Below are 26,103 nucleotides of genomic sequence, written 5' to 3'. Positions count from 1 at the left end.
GAATTTAGTCTTTAATATTTAAAATTAGTAAAATATTTGTCAAAAATATTATTTTGTTGGTCAGTTAGCATTATTGAATCTATTAACCATAATAATATGTAGATAATTGTTTGGTTTTCATATAAAAAATATTTTTATTCTATTTAGTATTTAATTTTGATAAAACATTATTTTATTTTAAATTTAGTTATTATGAATTCTTATATCTAAGACTACAAGCTAAGATTGTTATTTAAAAAAAATTTAAATTTTTTATTTTAATAAATGCCCAAAAAATCATTAAAATAAAAAAATGATAATTTAAAATTATAATTTTTGTAAAATTATAACGTTTTGAATTTTTAATGACTTGTAGAAAATATTTTTAATTATTATTTTTAATATTTTATAGAAGATATATAATTATTATTTTTAAAAAATGTTTGATTTTTAATTAGTTCAGAATATGATTTTATTTTCTTCTTTTACATCCATATTTGAATGCAAATTTAAATGCCAATAAAGTAAACAAAAAAATCTTATTGGTAAATTTGTTCACATGAGTTAACATATATGGCTTATTTAACTTGTGAAATTTTTATTTATGTAAAACGAATGTAGAAAAAGTGTTACAAGTTTAAGTAACAATGATTTAAACATATATAGTTTAAGATAGTAGTATTTACTTAACTAGATTATACCCAAATGATTATTACTAAAGAAAACATTGCAATATGTGGTAATACGCATTTTGCGACGGTTTAAAAGTAACCGCCGCAAAATGCCTAACAAGAAGTCACCGGCGGACATATCGCAGCGATTTTCGAAAAGAAGCCACGAAATACAAACCTGACCGGCAATATAGCGGCGGTTTGAAGAAAACCGCCGCGAAATGTTAACCTTACAGCAATATAGCGGCGGTTTTAGCAAAACCGCCGCTAAATGTCGTCCTGATTGCAGCCCAACCTTTAACCGCCGCTATATGTGCCGCAATTTGTCTTTTGGCGGCACATTTACAAAACCGCCGTAAAATAACCGTCGCTATCTTAAGGATTTGTTGTAGTGGATTAATAATAAATATGAAAGAGAAACTATTCAAGGATAGAATATCACACTTTACTCTCTAAAGTGAAATTCAAACTTTAGAGAATCCAAATCCGACTAAGTCTAAGCTATTAAGCCATGTTGAAACCTTTTAAAAATGTATTTAATATTTTTTTTTTCTTTTTGTAGATCTATAACTCTAATTCGAAAAATTTTTAAGCTAAAAACTTACTTGTTTTTTTATTAATAACTTATAATTTCATGATAAATTTCTTCAGATACTACCTATTACTTTCTACGGAGAATAAAAAAAAAACATACATATATAACTGTAAATAACTAAATATTGTTCTGATGGCGTGGAGATTAAACCTTTCCAAGAAAGCAGTTAGGTTAGGCCAAAATATGGTCCACATGTATTGCACGAACAAGCAAATGATACATGCATGTGTGCTTGAAAGCTTAAAAGCACTAAACTAAAAGACAAAGAATAAATACTCCCTTATTAGCCGCATGGATCAGAGATTCCATGGCATTAAAATTGAATCTTAAGGCTCCACCTAAAATCTTGAAGGAAACAGTAGTAGCAGTACATGCTCCTTATATTTCCAGCAGAAGAAGAGAAAGAATTGATGATGCTGACTGCATGTATTAGAGAGATCAATAATCAATATAATATACGGATATCTTCTCAAAGATGGAACATGTAGGTACCCACTTCCCTTTCTTTCATTCATTTCTCCATACATCTTCCAACCTTTAATTTGTGTTTTGTTTTGTCTCTTTCCCCCTCCCCCACTCCCCTCTCTTCATTTATGGCTCCCTCTCCCCGGTTTGACCCCTTGAATTTATTAATTAAATTAGTTGACTCGATTTTATTAAATTAATTATTATTTTAAAAATTTAAAAATTTATTAATTAATTTATGTTTATTATATATTTTAAGTATTTATTAATAAAAAATATTTTTTATTTTAAAAAGTTTTCATGTTTATTTTAAAAAATGTGTATCATTATAAAAGATGATTAATTTGAAAAAAGTGAATATAGAATTAAAATAAAATTATAAATATAAAATAATTTAAATTATATAATATCATATAATATATATTTTAATTAACGTATTATATAAAATCTTGAGAATTCGGGTTCAAAATGTATTGGATAGCAGGTGTTTGTAAGTCCCAATACAAGAGTAATAGAATGAATGGATCACATGCAACGGTTGAGTTCAAGAAAGATGAGGATTGTTATCAAAATTTTTGAGAAAAAAAACATATACTTAAATTAATAAGTGGCTAAATTGACTTTTTTTATGTGTGTGTGTAGTGTAAATTTTTTTTTTTTAATAAGAAGTTTATGAGCGGTTAGAATTTAGAATCGGCATTATAATTTTTTGATATTATGTAGCATTAAACTTATGAAAATACTGCAAGTAAATTGAATTTATAATTTTTAGTACAGTTACATAACCAAGTTAATATGAATAAATTTTTAAAGTGACCTCTCAAATTGATGTTGTATATTACAATTGTTTTTTAAATTTTAATTGTATTAATTACGTTTTTAAAATTGGTAAAAATACACCATGTTAAATTCGTTTTTTATTAACAGCATGTTGATGTGGATTTTTAATAATATGTGTCATATATATTATAGTCTGATTACGTATAATGATATACTGATGGGTCAGTCAATAACATGTGATATATTAACATGAAGAATTATATCACGTACTACAAACCTATTTAACTGCACATCAGTATGTGTAATATACACGTTATAATATTATTCGTCCACAAATTACTAAATTAATTTCTCACTTTACTCTAAAAAATTTATTTTAATCTTTAAAATTAAATATCATAGGTACCAAATTAATTCTTTAATGTTTTTTGGTAAATACAAAATTCAAGACCGATTTTAGCGCACAATGCTAATTTAAAAGACCAACATAAAAATTTAGTTAGTTAATATAATAAACAGTAATCTAATTTCTAACAATGTCTTCAGAAACTATAACTGAGGATATTAATGTCTTTTTCCCCCTTCTCTTGAAGCCCTGGTAAAAGAGGAGTAATATAATAATCTCCATACACATCAATATAGCACTTTCTTCAGGATGATGATCATTATCATGATCATGATGATATGATGATAACAGAGTACTCAAGTTCGGGGGCAATTACTACGCAACGCAGAGTTTGGGGCATGGGTCTTTATCTAGCTAATCAAATTTGGATTAAAAGGAAAAAAAAAGATAAACTAAAACCGTTTTTCATTTTTTAAAATAGTGATAAAATATTTTATATTAATGACAAAATATAAAAATATCGTGGTTAATTTATTATTAATTTTTAATATACATAAAATATTTTTATATATACAAATATATATAATAATTAATTTAATATTAAAATTTTGTTTATTAATAACAAACATTTTTTATTGTCGACATAATACTGATCTACTTTAAATATCTAAGGATTTAAGTAAAACAAAAATACAAAATGAAATGATATATATATATATATATATATATATATATATATATATATATATATATATATATATATTTGTTATTTTGTAATAACATTTGTATAAAGCTACTGTATGCATAATCATATTATTAGAGAGAGTATAAGACCTTAATTTTGCTAAATTGAGTGCGGATCGGAGTAACATGTATTTGACACGGAATGGATCGTCATCAGTTTCAGCTTTTGCTTCTTTTTGTCATAAATAATTGTGTTTACGGATTTGAAAGCAATGGTGCTAGACTTGATGAACTGAATGCATGGCTAATAGTATTAATTGCTGCAGTTCAGTTTAATTTTATTGTTCTGTACTATATATGGTTATTGGATAGGTGCAGAACTTGAGGAAATTAAACTGTATGTGGGTCATATATAGAAGAAGAAAAATACCGTTGCTAGGTTGTCTCTCGGTGCAGTTTGTGCTGAAAGAAGGGGTAGAGAGATGTTGTTAAGACATAAAAAAATATTTAAAATATTATTTTGTATATAGTTAACACAGTAATAATTATTGAGTGATATTAAATATAATAGTGTGTAATTATAAATTTTATATACATGAAATTATAAATTTTAAATTAAATAAAATTATTTTAAATTATTGACAATTTTATTCTAAGTAATAAAACCTTCTATTGTTATCTATATCAAAAAAGCTTATATATATATAACTATTTATATGTAAGGGTTAATTATTTAAGTTTTTGAAAAAAAAAACAGCTCTTCCCAATAACTAGATAGATAACGTTTAAGAATTATAATAGTAAGTTAGGAGTGAAATTCGAATTCAATTTTTAAGTGAGAATGAAAAAATTATGTCATTTAATTTGAGTTATAACTCATTCACATACTTCATAGTCATCTTGCTATGGTACAACTAGGGGTGGCAAGCGGGGAAGCCCGTCCCGCCCCGCCAGAAGCCCGCCCTTTGGCGGGCTGGCCCGCCCCACCCCGTCTAGTGAGGCGGTCCTAGAATCCTAGCCCGCTCCGCCTAACTGCGGGCTGGCGGGCTGGCGGGCTAAGCCCGCCAAAGCTCCTCTTTTTTTTATTATTAACTACTAAATAATATATATAATTTCATAACCATATTAATAAATTTATAATTTCTAATGGCATAAAAAATTATATTTTTTATATTCACAAACATTAAAATCTTTATAATTATAAATATCTAATAAATATAATTATAAACCAAATTTTCATTCAAAATATAAGTATAAATATTCTCTTCAAAGCAAAATAAACATAATCCAAAACATAATTATAAATATTGTCTCCAAAATAACATAAACATAATTCAAAACACTCAATTTTTATCTTCATACTCTTGTAAATTAGGTTTTGGCAGAAAATTACAAAAATACCCCCTCACTAAAAAAAACCTTAGCCCGGCGGGGAAACCCGCCCCGCCCCGCCAAAGCCCGCGGTTTAAGCGGTGCGGGTTAGACGGGCTTTTGCTATTTGGCGGTCCCGATTTTTCAGCCCATCCCGCCTTTTTTGGCGGGTTACGCGGGCCGGTCCGGTGAGTTTAGGCCCGTTTGCCACCCATAAGTACAACATTGTAATTAAAATATATATGTTCTAGAAATGATTAAAAAAATCCATGTTACTAATTAAAATTAATTCTGATCCCCATATTAATTTTATTTTTAATTTATATAGATATTTTTATATATCGTTGAATCATTATTTTTTGCATAAGAAGAAAATTTAAAGAAAAAGTTCACCTTAAATTTAAAAAGATATGATTCTATTTATTCAATTCCTCACCTAAATCAATTTATATTGAAAGTACAGTGAACGAACATGAAAAGGAAGTAACACTGATGCAAATTAAGTATCGAATAGAACAAATAGGACTGCAAATAGACATATAACATCTTTTTTTTTTTTTTGGACCATGGACATGTAACTCCTTTCCAATTAATTAAGTAGTTATTGAATCGGAGATCACTACAAATTCTCAAAATCTTATTTTTTCCAATTATGTTAGAGAACCCACAACACATTCAACAAATTTCAATCAACAATTAAACAAAATTCGCATATTTATAATTTTTTTGAACTTTTTTTTACCTTCTTTAATTTTTTTTTCTCTCAACACAATAATTTTATTCACCACCATTCAGGCTAGCAATTCATACCCTATTCGCTGATACCTAACATGTTTGGGTAGGATAGGCTACCCAACCCACTGCGGGTAGGGTAGATATCGATTCGGGTATACCTGCGAGTAGACTTGCACCCCATATATAATATATATTTTATAAAAATTAGGTATATAATGAAGGAAGTGAGAGTTGAACCTACAATCTTTATCATATAATGACTTACAATAAATAAATAATCACTAAACTAGTTAGTTAATTTAGTAATTTAAAGGGATAAGTACTTTTTTCGTCCTCAAGGTCTGGGGTCAAAATCAAAATCGTCCCCGACCTTTTTTTGTTATTAAAATCATCCTCAACGTTTAAAAACGCTTTAAAATTGTCCTTTTCTATTTTTTTGGACCAAATTACCCTCATCATCATCATTCTCCTCTTCACCTTCACCACCACCACCACCACCACCACCACCACCACCAACACAAACACAAACACAAACAGATTTTAACTCCCACCCCCACCCCTCACCCCTCACCCTCCACGCCTCACCGCCTCCCCCCACCCCTCACTGCCTCCCCCTCACCCACTCACCTCACCCCCACCCTCACTGTAACCCCCTCTCACCTCACCCCCCACCCCTCACTGCCTCCCCCTCACCCCCACCCTCCTCACCGTAATTCCTCCCACCCCTCACCCCACTCCCTCACCGTAATTCCTCTCCCACCCCTCACCCCACTCCCTCACCGTAACTCCTCTCCCACCCCTCACCCCCTCACCCCTCACCCCACTCGGTCATCATCATCATCATCATCATCAACAGATTTCATCAACAACAACAAATTTCATAAAAAATTCAGAAATTCAAATTTCAGCCATAACAAAATCAACAACAACAAATTTCATCAAAAATCTAGTTACAGAAGAAGAAGAAAAAGAATAAGAAGAAGCAGAAGGCGGGGGGCTGGCCGCAGAGGCGGGGGGCTGGACGCGGGGCGGCGGCGGCGGGCTGGACGCAGCGGCGGCGGCGGGCTGTGCGCAGGGGCGGCGGGGGCTGTGCGCGGGGCGGCGGGGGCTGGACATAGGGGCGGCGGGGGCTGTGCGCGGGGCGGCGGCGGGCTGGACGCGGGGCGGCGACGAGTTGGGAGTGACGGAGTGATGGAGTGAGGGTTTGTTGGTGGGTGTAGGAGGAAGGAAAATTTTTGGGGGGAGGGAGGGGAGGGGGACGAAGAAATTGGGTTGGGGGGGGGGAGGGAGAGAGACGGAGAAATGGGTGGGTGGGGGTAGGGAGAAATGGGTGGGTTTTTTTTTAATATTATTTTTTTTATTAATAGTTAAGGGTAATTTGGTCCAAAGAAATAGAAAAGGACGATTTTAAAGCGTTTTTAAATGTTGAGGATGATTTTAATAACAAAAAAAGGCCGGGGACGATTTTGATTTTGACCCCAGACCTTGGGGACGAAAAAAGTACTTATCCCTAATTTAAAACATTAATTTTTTATTTTTTATTTTATTAATATATATGAAATTCGAAATGATTGAATTTTATATTTACTTTAAAAAAATTTGATATTTTTTCGGATAGATTTGAGTTTAAAACTTTAAGGTGCGGATATGGTTAGGATTAGAGTTGAGAGATTCTTAACCCGCAGATAAAATAGGATAGAATTTTAATAAAAAATTTTAATCCGTCACGAGTAGGGTTAGAGTAGAATTTAAACCATATCCTACCCTACCTATTACCAATCCTAACCACTATCAGTCACCCAACACCATAGTTAACTGCGACCCGTCAATCACCCTCTTACTGTGTGGATTTTTCTAAATTATAAAATATAAATCATAAATTCTAAATCTAAATTTTAATCTATAAATTATAAGTTTTATATCTTAAATTAGTTTTTATTTTGTTTCAATTTCAAATGTTTTTTTTACTTTATTTTAATTTTTAATTATTGAATTTTTTTATGTTCATTTTCTTTTAATTATTGACTAATTTTTAAATTAATTATCAATTAATATTATTGGCCCTCTATATTTTTATTTCAGTCATTCAGATTGGTCAATCTGTACGGGGTTTAGAAATGATTTTTTTGTGTTGCATTTTTCTATTTTGTGATGGTTTAAACATCCCCCAAATGAATTTCTAATTAAAAAAGAGTTGACTATTGTGTGGGGCTTTGAACCACCACAATAGCCAATGATGATACACAAAAAACAATCCTAAAAAAGTGAAGGTACCGACTTGCTAATTTTAAAATCATAAAATCAATAAAAAAATTATAAAAAAATGATATGGGTCATAAAAAGGGAAGCAAAATCATAAATCATATATGAACGCAGGTTAACATTCTAACATGGCCATTTTCACAAAGCCCCAATGATGGAGCTCTTGGGAATCATCTCTTGTAGGCCTTTCAATCTCCTTAGATCATTTAGAAGAATAGTTAGAAAGGTAAAATACCTCATAGTAATAATCGATTATTTTACATATGGATAGAGACTGAGGACATAAATTTTCTGAGCATTTTCATTTGAGATAACTCTTTCTTTTGGTGTGTTTGTTGTCTTTGACCACATCTATTTCCTTTATAGAGCCTCTTCAAAATAATGTCCACTTTATTTTTAATCATTTAACTATTTTTGTATTTCAGTAATTAATTTCCAATAAGAATTTAAAAACTGATTCTTAATAAAGATTAGATATATTAATTTTGTAAAAATTAAAATAAATTAATTTCTAAACTTTTTGACAATCTAATCTTTATTAATTTTTCAAATACTTATTAACTAAAAGGGATAAGTATTGTTTTGGTCCCTCATGTTGAGGTCGGAATCAAAACCGTCCCCAACGTAATTTTTGATTTAGAATTATACTTAAAGTTTTTTTTGTATTAAAATTGTCCTTTTAATTTTTTTGGACAAAAATACCCTCACCACTACCAACATAATTACTTCATCCACCAGCACCACCACCAACACCAACACCAACACCAACACCACCACAACCACAACCACAACCACAACAACAACCACAACCACCACCAACCACCACCACCACCACCACCAAGACAACCACCAAAAAAGCAGGAAACAACACCAAACAAAAACAGAAACAACACCAAATAGAAACAGAAAGCAAGAAAGCATAAGCAAGGCGTGAGGCGGTGACGTGAGGCGGCGAGATAGAGGCGGCGACGTGAGGCAGCAGAAGCGAGGCGGAGGGGGCGAGGCGGAGGTGGCGAGGCGAGGCGGACTCCAATGGCAGTGGCTCGCCGTCCCCCTCCCCCCTTTTCCCTTCCCCCTCCTCCTCCTCCCCCTCTCCCCTTCCCCCGACCCCCACCCCACCCCGCATCCTTTCCCCCCTTCCCCCTTCGCCGTCGCCGTTCCCCTCCCCCCTCTCCCCTTCCTCCTCCTCCTCCCCCTCTCCGCTTCCTCCCACCCCCACCCTGCGTCCTTTCCCCCCTTCCCCCATCCGCCGCCGTCCTTTCCCCCCACCCCCACCCTGCGTCCTTTCGCCCTTCCCCCATCCCCCCGCCGTCCCCCTCCCCCTTTCTCCTTCGCCCCTTTCCCCTTTCCCTCCTCTCCCCATCCGTATACCCTTTTCTTCCCCCCTTCCCCCAACGCATTTTTTTTAATTTTATATTTTTTTATTTTAGGGGTAGTTTAGGAATAAATTAAAAAAATTTATTAGAAAGAATGATTTTAAATTCAAATACGACTTTAAGGATGATTTTAAATCAAAATATACACCAAGGACGGATTCGATTCTAACCCTCAACGTGAGGGACGAAAACAATACTTATCCCTTAACTAAAACTAACAATATTTTAGGAAAATCAAATTTTTATGTACAAATTTTGCCTTTTCAACACAAAAAGGTTTTAACATTTTGAAACAATTTTTTTGTTAATTATAAAAAATCTTTGGATTTTATGACAAATAAATACTTTATTAAAAACAAAGGATGAATTTTGTGACAAATTTTTTAATGTACATTTTGAACTTTTAAAACAAAATAACTTTTGTTATCACTACAACAAATTCGATTTTTACCGACAATTTTTTAACGGCAATAGTATTATAGCCACAACTTCTATTATTAAAGAACTTTTTTAATGGCAAAAGAATAATTGCCGTTAAATACTTCCTTTGTTATGGCAATAAGAGGAAATGGCCGCTAAACAATTACAGTATATGAAATTATTCTTGTCTACTCTTATTATTAAGAGTATCACTTTTCGTTCTAGGATTTTTGAGTTTTTCGCTATGCATTTCTCTCATTCTGCGTCGAACTGCCATCACTCACGGCACCTCTTCTTCGTCGCTTCACCCAATCTCCTCGCGTAGAAGTGCCGACTCTTCAATTTTCCACCACCGCCACCTTCTCCTCCTCTTCACACCACGTGCTACACTGAACTACTCAATTGATGTTCTTCGTTGTCGCCTCCTCCTCACTCTGCATTCTCTGATGCTGGTTCTTGCCACAATCTCCATCTTCGTTGCTGCCTCTACCACAAACTTTGATCTCTGGTTTTAGTTTGCATCTCATAACCTTTTGATCCTTTTCTTATTTAATTTCAATCGCTTAACTGAAAAATTCTCATTTCCAGGGTTTGTGTGATTTAATTGATATTCTGATCTGATTAGGAATTTTTTGAAAATTTCATGTTAATTTTGTGATTTTATTATGTGAAATCTATTTTGATTCTCTTGTAATGATCATGTATTGCTAGGAATCGAAATGCATGTGGATGTGCTTCAATATTTGCTGATTAACTTGATATCTGGCAGAATCCATTGCAATTAGTATGATTTTCTGGTCTGTTAGTGCATTAGATTCTCTTGATTAATAGGTTTGATAGAAGTATCCTGATTCATGGTGATTCTTCAACGGTTGAACTCAATAATTCCAATATGGTAAAATTCTAGTTTTCGTCTAGTTTTTGTCTTTTATTATTTCTCTCAAGACACGAGTTCCAGCACTAAGCACTAACCAAAGCGGAGTATTCGAATTCCTCTTTTCATAGACATCAAGAATGGCCAGAAATTCTTGTGTCTACTACTCTGGCTAATAACATATAATTTGAATTGTTACATTTTATAGTTTTGAGTAATTAATAACTCATTTGAAAGATACTAGTGTTTTGGATGAATGAATGAATATTGGATGCTTCAGTTACAAGCATATAGTATGGATTATTTGATTTTATAATATGAATGAAAATTGATGGTCCACCATCCTTACAAGAGACATGAATGTACTACTGTTTATTAACTCCATTCTCACACAAATCAGTGACAAGTAGCCAAAATGAACCTTCCCTACTTTAATTTCACCCCTTCCAATTCCAAGCACTACATTTACATTATTTACTATGATATTAAATAATTAATTAGTATAAGGAGCCTCATTGACTTAGACTTATTTTGATGGGTCTATACTCCATAGTTCATGGTCTTCTTATATTATTTATTTCAACTCCTTTTCTTAGCAGCCACTTTCATTTTCTTTCCCTTCACTTCCTTCATTCATTCACACATACTTGAAGAATAATAATGGGAAGACCCCTTACTGTTACAAGCAGAAGCTTCGGAAGGGTCTATGATCTCCTAAAGAGGATGAAAAGCTTCTCAGGCATATCACTAAGTACGGTCATGGATGTTGGAGCTCTGTTCCTAAGCAAGCTGGTTAGTACTCATAATATGATACATGTTGTTAAGGTTTGTTCTGTGTTGTTGTTAATGTTGTTGCTGGTGACAGGTTTGCAGAGGTGTGGTAAAAGTTGCAGTCTTGGAGGCAAGAATTGCTTTCGAGACTTGAGAGTTAGGCTTCAAAATTACCAAAATCAATTTTACCACCTCCCCACTATGTTCTGATTTTGTGATAGTTTTGAGTTCAATTTGGTGACTTGTTAACATTCGCTTCCATTTAAATAATTTGGTTGCTTTTCCAGTGGAACCATGAGATAAATCTGTTGAAATTATGAGGAAGTTCTCAGAGCTTAATGCCCGTAGGTCAGGAACATATTTTTGTGTTGATAAGGGAGTCACCTCTGTTGCTATCAAGGTACATTTCTTTGCCATATGAATTATCTTAGTGAATGTGAAGTAAAGTTTCTATTAATAGTTTTCCAAATTTTAAGTAGCAAACATCGTCAAATAAAAATCTCATAGTTCATGCTCCTTATTAGTTGTCGTCAATGAACTGCAGCTAAAGAAGCATCTTCTTAATAATCATGAAAAAGTGTCCGTTTACTTGGTGCTGTGAATTTTGATTCAGTAAGTTTTTGTTGGCTGATATTTTGAAACTTGTAGCGAGTGAGGTGGGAGAGTTTTGTTCTTCGGTTGGCGTTGTTGCCTCTCAATGTAAATGAAACATAAGTATCATAATAGATTAAGAAAGAGCTATTTGAATTTAAACATTCTTTGTGGGATATACACCCATGAAGTAGTGTATTAGTGCTGTCACTGCTGTGTGCAACTATGCAATTAGATCCATACTAGATACCTCGGGCATTACTTTCATAAGGTTTACTTTGGAGTGCATTTAGGTAGTGTTTTGTTTTCAGAGACTGGGACTAGTACTTAGTATTGTGTTTGGTAACCAAAAATTGGAACTAAAATTTTAATTCCAAGATACAAAATTTCAGTCCCTTCATTGCCTCCAAAAAGTGAGGATACAACGGAATAAAATTTTTAGGAACGAAGACTGAAATTTTGATATTTTTTAATAGTTAAGAGCATTTTAGTAAATATACTTATTTTATCTCTATATTTATCTTGAACCAAATAGGATACTAAGACATAACTCAGTGTTGTACACTTTACACCAAACATAATATAGAGACTTAATTTAGTCTAAGTCTCCCTTCCAAATGTAGCCTAGTGTTCTAAATTGTGCTGGAATTTGCTTCTTGTTTATTTTACTTTTCAATTTTGCTTCTGTTAGGTTGTTAAGCATTTGATAAGTTCACTTCTATTAGTGTTGATAAGAAATAGTATGGCACTCTTGTCAATGATACTACAAGGCCATTGTCTTCGGTTTTCGAGAATTCAAGAGTTGAAAATGAACACTAGTTTTCTTAATTGAGCTCTTCAAGATCCATAGGTGGACATCTTCTACACTAGGCTTTCTTGATGCAATACATTTCTGGTGGGACTTTAGGGATCTAATATGAGTATCAGAGTATGCAAGAATATAGGATGCTGGACCAAATTTGAATTTCTGCGTGCACCGTAGTGCTACTTGCTTTGTAAATTTTGCAAGGATAATTATATTTTCCTGCTCCTATAACACAATTTTCTGAGAAAAATAATATGATATCATGATATTTCACCATATTGATACTACAAAAAATACAACAATAATAAATATCAGTAACAATGTTATGAAGGCGCCCCTTCTATCATAGACTAGGTGCATTCCACTCCCGAGAGGTATTACGTGTTTTGATTTGAGCTTTTTCTGTTCACTTTATTCAATTGAACTATCTCTTATGACCATGTTACTTAGGAGTGGCTAAAGAGATTGATAATGAGAATGGATAATATAGAAGGTATTCCATGGTATCTTTGTTCTTTCCTTTATGGACTTATATGCATTAAGAGAAGGATCAGATTAAACTCAAAATCCTCTTCTTTGTCTTTGCTGTTTGCTTTTACTATATTTGTTTTTTTTATCTTATTCTTTTCCCTGGAATTTATGGAACTTGGTAAAAAAAATGCTTTTGCTTATGCCTAATGTGATATATTGAATAGCTTGAGTTAGCTTTTCTTAGCTTTCATGGAATCATGGAATGCAATTCATCATAAAGCTATTATGTTGTGTAACAATTTATGCCTCCTTTGAAGAGTTTTGTTTATTTATTTATGATAATATGATTTGGCTTGTTTTATTTCAATATCACTTAGGAAGAGGTCATATTGGAGCATCCATGAAAGCAAAACTTTATAACCTGCTGGAGCATAGAGCTTAAGAATGGTATTATTTTTTCTTTTTTAATTATTATTATGGTTGTTATTAAGATATGTATCACGATATTTGTACCATTCCAAAATTCATGTTCTCACCTAAGCTTTGTTTATCCTTTGCAGCCGATATATTGTCATTCCTGTTTGGAGAGGAAGTGGTTATACGACAATGTTTGTTGAAGGTTTGGATAATGAATAATGAATAATGTTTATTCAATAGTTCTTAATTTCAAAATTTGATCATTAAGGTCCTTAGGTAGTTAGGTGCATAATTAATATTGAATTTTTCCTACGCGTATTCAGTATGTAGCCTGCACATTGATAAATTCCTTATTCAATACCACATTCATGATTAATGAAATATTGCTTCATACTAGTGTAGGAATGGGACACCGAGGCAACCGTTACTTGTACCACTTGCTAGAGCCTGTTTGGTTTTTAATGCCACTCGTGTTCTGCCAGCATATCTTGAGGGTCTAGCTGAATATTCTCACTGCTAGGGTTTATATGTATTTCATTTAAATACAGATCTTGAGAAACTATGGAAGCTTGTAGTATTTTTTTGTTATTTAGATTTGTAACATGGTTTATTACTTTTTAAGAGAAATTTATGTATCAGTATTGAGTTTAATGAAATATCTCATTTTGTAGTAATTAATTTTAGTATATTTATATTATGCATAATAATTATTGTTGGCAAAAATATATACTGGATTTTTGAAAAAAGATAGTTCCTTGTTTCTAAAAAAATGAGTATAATATAACTGAAAAAAAAATCTTAAGATTTTAGCGGCAATAATAATGGCAACTAAAAGTGAATAATATTACAATTTTATAATTAGTTTTAATGGCCATATAAATTGCCGGTAAAATAGGTTTTGGCGGCAATAGTAATGGCCACTAAAAGTGAATAACATTGCAATCTTAGAATTGCTTTTGGAAGCCATATAAATTGTCAAGAAAATGGCCACTAAAAGTTATATATTTTTTGCGGCCATTAAAACGGTCTTTACCGGCAAATGTTATAATTGCCGCTAAAACCTTTTAGCGGCAAAGCATAAGACGGCTAATATCTAATTGTCGGTAAATGTATTAGTGACTATTTTTATTGCTGTTAAAAGCAAAATAAATAGCCGCTAAAAGTGATTTTTCTTGTAGTATATATAAAATAGTTTAAGCTTTTGAAACAGAAAGATTTTTTATTACAAAATATTTTTAATTTTTTCAACAAAATAAAATTATGTTTTAAAATATAATAAACTATTCCAACAAAATAAGATTTTGTTACAAAAAAAACTAAAATAATTTACAACAAAGAAAATTATGTTGTTACACGGGTTGGGCCAGGGTTTTACCATGATCTAGTGAAGATCATAGACCAATATCAAAATTATATCCCATTGAAACAATTAAGGAAATACTAAAGATATCGGTGACAAAGTCCCTACTAGATATCTTCTCCAAGCTTAATCTTTATTTTTTATGGACCCTCTGCTAATTTGATCACCGGAATTCTTTATAGGTACAACCTTATTTACCTCGAAGACAACAGTATAAGTGATTGGAGGTTTCCATTTTTACAATCTCGTTAAAAGTAATTAACTCTATAGCAAAATAATTCTTATATTTATGTCTATTATAATTTTTTATTTTTTAAAAATTATTTATCAAATATAATTATTATTATTTATATCTATTAATTTTTTTTAATTTAATTTATTAAATATCAATACTACAATATTTAAAAAAATATTTTTAAAAAGTTAATTTTAATAAGATACTCTTCAAAAGTAAGAAATTTCTCAAACCAATTAGGCGCTACTTCTTTATTTTTTGAACCAAAAAAAATAATGCTATACATCTAAATTTTTTTATGAAATAAGTTTAATTAAATTAAATAATAAAACTTAGAAAAATATTAATTATAATTAAATTTTATTACGTTAGATTAATTTTATTGAACTTGATTAATAAAAAAAAATCACCACTTGAGAAGTAGGAGGAGAGGTTATAATGAAGCAAGTCATCCTGTTTCTCGTTTTGCAAATGTTACAATAAATAATAATGCAACTTCCTTTTTTTTTGTGTCTTTTCAAGGAGAGAAGTAAATGGAAATATGTTAATGGTCAATGATAATTGATACCTAGCTAATCAATCTATTGGGAATATATTAGGGTTTCGGCTCCTCCCACTGATCTCACTCGAAGCTCCCCCCCCCCCCCCCCCCCTTTACATTTTTTTAGGATAGATTTTTGTTTGAAATCTGAATGTTTGTTTGGATTTGTAAAAACTGCAAAGTAGTTTAAGATTATGAATGTTTGTTTGGTGATTGGTTTAGGAGTTTTGATTATACATTAATCAGCAGAGGATTTAATTTATAATTTGCACTGATAAAATATGATGCGGATCGGAAGTTTTCATAAACCTCCACAATAATCTGCGACAAACAATTAAAAATCTTAGTAGTGGAAGAAGAAAGTTTATTGCTATGATGACATCACAGACGGATTTCACAAATCGAGGAGGCACCAGCAGATCCATTACATAGTGATGAGTTTGAAACCCTAAAAAAGCAGCAAAAGATAAATGAAACCAAAATATAATAAAACCAATTTGATGCACAATGCAAGCAACAGAAACTACAAAGTTAAATTGAGACAACACAAGCACGCCATAAATCGAAGTAATTTCAGAATTATGCATCCGGAAAAAGGTTTTCTACTATAGAGCACTCTACTTCTGCATGATTATTATCGTTATTCATCATCATGTTAGGCAGCATAACCATATTGCTAAAGCCATTATTATTGAAACCGCCACCAAGCTGCTGCATGTATTGGAAACCCTGTTGATCCAAATGAACGCCGAAACCCTCGTCTTTCTTCGACTTGCCGAAAACAACCAGAGGAGGAGGAGGAGGAGGAAATGATGAATGGCAAGAACCGTCTGAAGCAGTGGTCCTGGTACCTAACGATCTCTCACATTTGTTGAGCTTTGGCTTTTTCTTCAAGAAACCCTTAACTATTTCTTCCAACAACCCTGACGACCCTGAACCTTCATAGAATTGCTCCTTTGAGTCTTCTTCGCCACCACCATCAGCTTCATTATTGTTAGTATTATCGGTCTTATTGCTTCCACCGCCACAACCGAGATTGCTTGTGTCAGAACAAGGTGCGGCGGAGTAGTTATTAGCAACATTGCCAGGATGTGAATTGACAAAACTGCCCATGTTGTAGGATAAATTGTCGGAGGAAGAAGAGGCTACCAAGTCTCGGTGGAGAAGCATGTTGATGGAGTCAAGGTTTCGCTGTTCTTGGAAGGTTGAAGCAGAGAAAGGGTCAGACCGAACCCCGAAGTGGCGTTTATGGCCGTTGAAGAGTTGGTTATGATGATAAGGGAAGCTGAAGTGGTTATGGCAGTTAAGGAGATTGCTATGGTTGTTGGTGATGGTGATGGAAGAAGGGTAAGAAGGTAAAGTATGGTACACGAAGTTGGTGGTTGCCTTATGGCCACGCATGGCTCGGGCGGCGCAGTCGTAGGCGCAGGCGGCTTCCTCCGCAGTGTCGAAAGTCCCCAGCCAACGGCGCTCCTTGGACTGCGGGTCCCTTATCTCGGCGGCATAACGGCCCCATGGCCTCCGCCTGACGCCACGGTACCTCATGGGTCCGGCAGTGGGGGTAGTGCTGGTGTCTCGCGAGGTCTGCTTGGTTCTGGGGTTGTTGGGAGGTGGTTGGGAAAGGGGTGGCATGGCGTTGAGACGCCTCAGTGCTTCGTCCATGAGGTTTAATTAATTTGTGTTTAGAGAAATAAAGTGAAGGTTGAAGGTTGAGTGATATGATGGGTTATTTGCAGTAGGGAGTAGAGTATACAGTATACACTATACACTAGCAGGTAGGTTTGGTGATATTGATAGAGGTGTCCTCCTATATATGTGGGAACGCATTATAACGACCCTGCATGTCAGTTTATATACGCATTTTAATTATGTGTTTGTCGGCAAAAAGATGGTTATTTTAAAAATAAAATAACTTTGAGTTTTAGAGATTTAAATTTTAAGTGTAGACAGAGATAGATCCAAAAAAATATTATTATGGAGGCTAATAACATATATAATATTAAAAGATTATGTATAAAATTATATAATGTAAAATGTATTAAAAAAATATATTGATAGAGAATATATTTTAAATTACAAAAAATATTATGTACTTTTACTAACTAAATGGTTGATTCTTTGTATCATAAAATTTATCGATAATAGAATCGGTGTCAAATTTTTTAACAATTTTTTTAATATAATTAAAAGATAATTAGCAAAAAATTTATTTTTTATTTTGTTTTTAGGTTATTCTTCATAATATTCATAACTGAAAAATATCTCTTAGTTGTAGTAGTTGAAACAGACAGAATTAATACCAAATGAATAAAAAAAATGCTCACAAAAAAAATCACTTTATAGGATTTAAAAAATTGTATTTAATTAAAAAATATTAGTAATAATATTTTTTCAATTTTTTTAATATTGTTACTTATTTTTTAGATATTAGAAATTATTAATATTTAAGTTAGACTGAATTTTTATTTATATTAGACTAAATATTAAATAAATTTTTAAAAAAATAAATCGTACTTAATAATTTATTACTATTAATCTTTTTCTAAAAAAGTTGGGAAGGCCTCTACTCGCCCCTTATGTCTGTTTCTGAGTGTAGATATTTTTAATTTGGAGAATAGTGTTTTATTAATTTTGTGCAAGGATCCAATTAAAAATTTTAAAATATAAAAATTTAATTATAAATTATTTATTAAAAAAATTTGATAATATTTTACTGATAGTTTGAACTGTCGGTAATATTAAAATAATTATAACAACGGCACAAACTGCCGTTAATAATGGTGTTATAAAATAATTAAAAAAATATTTTTCGACGTCAAAGCTGTTAATAACAATAAAATTTTGTTTTTTATTTCAAAAAACAATTTGCATTTAAAGACAGAAAGGTCGTCCGTAATAATTAAAAAAAAATTAAGTCATAAAAAAATTAATTTTATTGATGACCAAGCAGTTAGTAAACTTAATTTTTTAAAGTTATTGTTTATTATTATAATTACATTCATATTATATATTAATTATATTTTTTTGTATCTATTATATTAGAATAACAATTTATAAAATTACATATTTAAAAAATTTTGAATATAAACAATAAATAGTACACTATTCGTAACTAATTAAGTAATAAAGTACATTATTCATACACAAATTAATGATAAATAATATAAATAAATTCTAACTACCAAATACACTAAACATAATAATCATCTTGGTCATCCTCCTCATGATGATCCTCCCTGTGATCCACTTCATTTCCATGCTCATCAACAGAGCATCTAGTAGATGATTATCGCGGCAGAGGATGTAGAAGATATGGAGGAGGTGGAGTAAAGAGAGGAGCCATGCTAGATTTATCGACGGAAAAGCCACTTTGCATGTGATGTATGTATAAGGAATAAATCTGGAACACTTGAGTCTTCATTTCATTGAACTCCATGAATAAGTGCTGGCAAAGACATGTTCAACCCTGTATACCCTCCCTTTCGTGCAACTGTCAATTGTCCGAGTCCAGATTTAATCTTCTGAAATCGGTGGGAGTTCTAGACCCTCTCAGAGATCTGTATCTTGCGTTTTTCCAGAATTTTTGCTAGTTCTTTCTCAAAGAGATGCTAAATAAACGCTTGTCAAGTTTTACTTTTTAGAATAATAGGCTACGTTTGTTTTTAGAGACAGGACAGGACATGACACTGAAACGGAGACAATAGGACGGAGACACTAAAAATTATCTTTTGTGTATTGTGTTTGGATACCATGGACAAGACACTAATGTAATGTCTAGTATTACGTTTGGATACACATGGACAAGACTAAAATATTATATGAAATGACTAAAATAGCCCTGTGATTCTAAATTTTTTACATCAATACAAATTAATTTAATAAAAAATGAGAGTACGTAGGAGTACAGACGGAACTTGAAAAAAATATTTGAAGAGATAAAAAATTTTAATAAAAAATATATTAGTATTTATATTAAAATAAAATTTAAATATAATTATTTTATTTTAAAATTTATTATTAATATGTAGGAATACATATGGTTAAGATTAACAAAAAAATAAATTTGAGTTGATTAATAAAAAATTTTGTTTAAGTTAATAAGCCAAATTAATTTTAAATAAAAAATTAATTTTAAAAAAATCCATTTTTACATGAAAAAACAATTAGTTTTTGCATTTAAAGTATCTCTGAACAACGCAATAGAAAAAATAAGAAGGGGTAATAATGGAAAAAAAGGAAAACAAAATTTATAAAATTGTCCGTGTCCACTCTTTCAAATTCCGTGTCCATCATTGTCCTTCGTGAAAGAGTGGACACAAAATTATAAAAAACCGTCCCGGAGACAATATGTCCACTGTCCATGTCTCTGCTTCCAAACACTTTTTAAACAAGTGTTGTCCATGTCTCCGTGTCCTGCCCCTGAAAACAAACGCTACCATAGATATGATTTATTTGAATAATATTTGTATAAGAAAAAGTATATGGAACCAAGAGGTTACGAGTCAAAAATTAAACAAAATCACATTAATTTATATTAATAATTAATTTTAAATTTTTTAAATTTATTAAAATTTAAAAATTTAAAAATTAATTAAGTAAACCTAATTAAAATCTATAAAAACAACATTCCTCTTCTCGCTCACATTAACCTATCCACCTTCAACAATCACACACATACAGATCTCTCTCTCTTACCGTCAGGCTCTTTCCGCCTCCTCACCGCGACCCACTCCTCTTCTATCACCGTGATCCACACCCTCCTCTCCTCCCCTTCCTCCGCCCTCTACAACTTCGTCACCCTTCGCCGCCTCTCCCTCGCCCCTGACTTCCACACCTTTTCTTTTGCGTTCAAGGCATGTTCCCTCTTCCCTTCTTCTTCTTTCATCTCCATCGCCCTCTCGCTACACTCTCAGGCCTTCAAATTCGGCTTTCTTGCCGATCTTTTCTCCCTCAACGCCCTCATATGCGTTTACTCCCTCCATCGCCGCGTCCACGATTCTCACAAGCTGTTCAACGAGAATCTTTATAGGGATATTGTCTCTTATAATGTCATGGTTCATGGGTTCGTTAAAATTGGTGAGACTACGCGCGCGTGGGAACTGTTCGACGAAATGTCAGAACGAGATTCTGTGTCTTGGGGCATCATGATTGTTGGTTATAGCAACGCGAAGCTGTGTTATGAAGCCATTGATTTATTTAATGAGATGATTGGATTGGGAATTAGGCCAGATAATATAGCTCTGGCAAATGTTCTCTCAGCTTGTGTTCAAACGGGAGAGTTGGAACAGGGTAGGATAGTGCATAATTACATTACAAGGAATGGGATTCGGATTGATTCGTATCTGGCCACTGGGTTGGTGGACCTGTATGTAAAGTGTGGTTGTCTTGAGAACGCAAGGGATGCATAATTAAAAGAGACTATAAACTACACAATTATAGAAATATAAAAAAAATATTCATTTAATATGAAAAAAATATCCTAATACTTAATAAAAGAAATATCCAGTTATATTTTAGTAAAAATAATTAAATATTTATAAAATTTTTAAAAAAATATGAAATTCTTAAAGAAATAGAGACATTCACATTTGCAATACAAAAAAATTCGAGAAATATATAAAAGAACATCCATTTAGTATGAAAAAGAAACATTCTGATACTTAGCAGTAGAAATATCCGTATATATTAACTCGTAGAGATTTTAGATTCACCTAAAGGTATTTTTGCTGATTTTTTGCTAATATCCTTTTGGTTTTCTAGCATTGCTTTTTGTATAAAGGTAAGATTCAAGAAAAGTTATGGAGGTTTTCTAAGGGCACGAAAATTATTTTATAAAATGAATGAGGGTAAAGATATAATTTTGAAAGGAACTAAGAACATAAAGGTCATTTCATAAAAAATTGGAGCTTGAATGGTAATTTTAAAACCTAAGAGACATGAATGTCATTTATGCTAAAGTATAAAGCCAAAACAATAATATTAGGGCTAAGAGATAAGGAGGTTAATTATTAAAAAATTTGAGAATAGAATGATAATTTAAAGTAGAAAAATTTCTTAAAGAATAAAGGTAAATGACGTTCCTAACAAAAAGAGATAGACTGAAATAAAACAATACAAATAGAGACAGAATGAGACATATTGAAATAGAATAAGATAGAAAGAGACATAACGAAATAAAATAACATAGACTAAAATGGAATAAGACAAAACTAGATAGAGTGAGACAAACTAAAAACAGATTGAGATAGACTGAAAATAAAATAAGGCAAATTGAAACTAAATGAGACAAAATATAATGGAATAAAAAATAGAATACTTACTAATGAAAATTGATAAAAGCTTTATAACAGAATGATGATGAGCAAATGTTTTAGGACTGATGAATGACTAAATGTTCTCTTAGCAAGGTCGAAGGTCTCGTCTCGCTTGCCAAGTGCATGAATTGTATGAATGTAGGGTTTGTAGTTTTATCCCACCCATTGAGGTTTGATTGAATAATTCGGGGATGCTTGTTGACTACCAATCACTATTTTCTATTGTGCATATATTATGGCTTCAAATTTTGTCATGAATGCCGATTATCACAAATTGATAGTATTCTTAACCATTCGACATGTATACATAGGCTGGCGTAATAGAAAACCATATCTTAGACTTATTTTTTGGTACTGTGAGGTTGCGAGTAGTTAATCGACACGTGAGCTCATGATACTTAATTGAAATTAAGACTAACACTGAGACTGTAACAGAATAAAAGAAAACCAAAACTATAAAGCCTAGGGCTGAAAGAATCGCATCCATGATTGTCCCAACAATAGAGATTTACGCTAGGACCGCTATAAAAATTGTTTTCCTTTGTTGGTATGCTATTGGAACCATGGGTTCTCATTCATTCGCTTCACTATTCTTATAGATGGAGTCAAGACAGTGATGATCATTGAAGAGATTGTGCTACCCTTTTACCACAACTTAGATTTAAAGTATGTTTTGCATTTTGAAGACATCCAACGCTATATGAAACTACAAAGTCTAGATTTTTTTTTCTCTTCCTATTAATATTTTCTTAAAAGGGTAAGACTTTAGTAATTTGGATACTAGATTAGGGACTTTTTAAATGAACTCGGGTCTGAGACTTTACACACACACATTGAGAGTCTATGTATGGGTTGCTACATCTTATGGTTTGTGTGACTGTTGTTACTTTTGCTCTTTTGATGTACAAATGAAGTCCTATCGACACTAAAAGAAATATATGATTTTACCTTCTGTTGATGCTTACTGAATGTGCTCATGTACTTTATTTGCTTAAAAGATTCCCGCAAAACTTAACTAATATCACTCTTCGATAACTTTCACCTCATGGTCAATACTACAAGCTCAATAATAAATAAAGTACATAAAGTGTCTAGAATCTGTAGGTTTGCAAATTAGTAAACTTTATGATTGGCATTGGTTATAATATATGGTGAAAATTGGTCGTTATATGAAGGGTGTTTTCTCAAATCTCCGACAAAGATGTCAATGTTTTGAGGTGCTACTTAAAATTAGATGGTGTTTTGGGCCTAGACGTGAAGTCTAAACGTCTTTAGTGAGGGTTCCTACTTTCTCGCCAGGATAGAGATATTCCTACATCCTTACTTGGATGGTAGTAGTAGATATCACTAAAGGATTCTGGTACTTGTTGGTAAGAATTTTAATAAATTTGAAACAGAATTAAACTAAAAAAAATACTTGAGTGCTAAAATATTTATAGAGTTATTGATGAGACTAAGTCATCCCTTAAGAATAACTTCAAATGATTATGAATAGTTATTCTCTTAGAGAATTGGAGAAATTATTCCATGTTTAAAATGGTATTATCACCTTAAGGTGCAGTGGGAGAGTATCTAACTTACTCTCCAAGTCAAATTTGATATGAGTCATTGTAATTTCTATCTTAGTTTGTTCGAGTCGTGAGATGGGCAGATTGAGTTGCCACTAGTGAGATGGGAGGTAGTGATGGCCCCTAAAAAGGCGGGTGGGCTGGGAGTAGGTGATGCAGTAGTTCGGAATACAGCTCTTCTGTTTAAATGGTGGTGGCGGTTTTCGAAAGAGGATTGCCCCTTATGGAAAAAAGTAGTGTGTTCTTGTAATAACTTGAATCCTTCTGTGATGCTGCGGGATCAACCTATTCCTCTGAGAGGGGGCCCGTGGAAGGATATTTGTCAGCTTCAATTCAGAGAGCCACAAGTCAGGGAACAGATGATTGGTGGATTGTCAATGGAAGTAGGAAATGGCAGAATAGTCCGATTCTGGGAGGATGCTTGGCTAACTGGTGGTGTCTTGAAAGACTTGTTTCCAAGGCTTTTCTCGGTTTCAAACCTTAGAGGATCTGTTATAAGGGACTGTGGATTTTGGGATGGGCTAGAGTGGATTTGGAGCTTCCAGTGGAGGCGGGAGTTGTTTCAATGGGAGTTAGAACTCTTGAACCAACTTCATGTCATCTTACGTTCAGTTAAGCTAACAACTGAGAGAGAGGAGCGGGTGGTTTGGAAATTTGATAGGAGTGGTGTGTTTTCTACTAAGTCCTTCATGCAGGTGATGCAGGAAGCAGTACTCCCGGAGAAAATAACAAGCTACAGCTTCACACGTGCTATTTGGAGGGGTTTCGTCCCACCAAGGGTTGAATTATTTGCTTGGTTTGTATTGGTTGAGAGGGTGAATACTAAGGAAATATTGGGAAGATTAGGTGTCATAGACCAGCTTGATAATATGTGTGCTCTATGCTGTAAGTCTGTGGAATCTGCTTTTCATCTCTTTCTTGGTTGTGAGCTTACTTGGCAAGTGTGGTGTGCTTGGCTGTTCGCTCTGGGAAGAGAATGGTCCGTTCCAGGTACACTGAAGCAACATTTTGAGAGCTGGACGAATGCTTCACTAAGAAAGTATGAGAGGAAGCGCTGGTTGATTGGTTTCTTTGCGGTAATTTGGGCAATTTGGCTTGAGAGGAATGATAGGCTGTTCCGTAATCAAGGCTCAGGTGTCGTGGAAATCATTAACAGGTCCTTTGTGCTATCTGACGAGTGGATTGGTGGTACTACTCTTGGTTGTTGATGACAATGTCGAAGATGACTAGGGGTTGTTTTAATTCGTTGGGTTGTTAGTGATGTTTTTTTAGCTATACTATGTTTACTGTTTGCTCCACCGGTGGTGTAGAGCTTTTTCATTCAAAAAAAAAAAAAAAGTTTGTTCGAGTCGTGTGAATGAAACCACACAAACTGAATTTGTCCCTGTTGGACCGAGTTGTTGGTGGCACAGTTTGAGGACTAAGCATCAAAGGGTCGAATCTGGATTGAATAGTTCAAAGTCCAAGTAAGAACAATTTGTATAAACATAATATATATATATATATATATATATATATATATATATATATATATATATATATATATATTGTTTTTCAAATTTGTATCTTTTAATCTATATAAGCGGAACTACTTGACTAGTTGGAAATTGAATTTCGTGTGAAAATACATAAAACTTTGTACTCATTTTTGTTAATTTGTATTAATGCAATTTGACTAGCAAATTACGACTTCGGATTTTGGTTTTATAAATTGAAAAAAAATATATATGAACAAAATGTTAATTATAATTATGCGTAGTAAATCAATTTAATTAGTTCGGAGGATTAGATGCATTGAAATGCATTATACACGCTTTTTTCTTAATTACTTAAAGAAATAAAGGCTAATCTAATTCACAGTAAACATGCTATAATAAGAGGATAAAAATCTAACATCTCCTGTGTAACATAATAGTCTTGTCTATCTTGTGTGGGCTTCTTCCCTTACAGGCTTTAGAAGCTAATTCTTCGTAACCCTAAAATTCTGTATCCGTCTGAATTTTAACGTGCATATGTCTCGGTGTCTATCATCTTTATTAGGTTAGACGTAGTAATATATAATTACTGGTTTGCGAAGGTACATACATTAGTACATTAATAAATTCATTGCAACTTAATAGTAGACACTGCAGGTTTGTACTCTGCATTGAAAGCATTATGATAATTCATTTTTGTCCGTATCTGTGGTTATTTCGCTTCATAATTTCTACGGTTTAGGCATAGCTTCCTTAGGAATTATTATTTGACTATTCAAAACAATATCACTAATAATCTTTTGTATGTAAATTAATTTGAGTTGGTCGAGTCGTCAGCTTATTTATCTACTTAAGTAAGTATCAGAATTTAAATTCTATCTTATGCATGTAGCAAATTAGACTGAATAAATTTTAATATCGTATTAAAATTGAATAGAGTCTATTTCAAATTTAAACTTCAACTCATAAAATAAGAGTATGTATTTTTTACACTTAT

The 26,103-nt window shown here is 32.7% G+C and overlaps 2 protein-coding genes and 1 long non-coding RNA gene across 10 annotated transcripts; 2 read left to right on the top strand and 1 right to left on the bottom strand.

Annotated features, from left to right (window-relative positions):
* The first annotated feature begins 9,848 nt into the window (after positions 1 to 9,848).
* Positions 9,849 to 14,291, top strand: LOC130979170 (uncharacterized). 8 transcript variants are annotated; one of them, XR_009086535.1, is made up of 7 exons: positions 9,849 to 10,192; positions 10,396 to 10,579; positions 11,158 to 11,350; positions 11,424 to 11,729; positions 13,574 to 13,643; positions 13,757 to 13,815; positions 14,016 to 14,291. It is a non-coding gene; the product is annotated as an uncharacterized LOC130979170 (long non-coding RNA). The 8 variants fall into 8 exon arrangements; XR_009086534.1 differs by lacking the exon at positions 10,396 to 10,579 and having other exon boundaries at positions 11,155 to 11,350; XR_009086531.1 differs by having other exon boundaries at positions 10,396 to 11,350.
* Positions 14,292 to 16,328: 2,037 nt separating this feature from the next.
* Positions 16,329 to 17,411, bottom strand: LOC130981555 (ethylene-responsive transcription factor ESR2-like). The gene has a single exon (XM_057905139.1). It carries the CDS (start codon positions 17,409 to 17,411, stop codon positions 16,329 to 16,331), a length of 1,083 nt encoding a protein of 360 aa, XP_057761122.1.
* Positions 17,412 to 20,230: 2,819 nt separating this feature from the next.
* Positions 20,231 to 21,157, top strand: LOC130981554 (pentatricopeptide repeat-containing protein At5g61800-like). Its single transcript, XM_057905138.1, has 2 exons — positions 20,231 to 20,243; positions 20,430 to 21,157. Exons 1-2 carry the CDS (start codon positions 20,231 to 20,233, stop codon positions 21,155 to 21,157), a joined length of 741 nt encoding a protein of 246 aa, XP_057761121.1.
* The last annotated feature ends 4,946 nt before the right edge of the window (positions 21,158 to 26,103 follow it).

Source organism: Arachis stenosperma, chromosome 5, assembly GCF_014773155.1.
Source record: "Arachis stenosperma cultivar V10309 chromosome 5, arast.V10309.gnm1.PFL2, whole genome shotgun sequence".
In the NCBI taxonomy this organism is placed as follows: domain Eukaryota; kingdom Viridiplantae; phylum Streptophyta; class Magnoliopsida; order Fabales; family Fabaceae; genus Arachis; species Arachis stenosperma.
Note: the sequence above shows the minus strand (reverse complement) of the source record. Positions and strands in the feature narration are given on the sequence as shown.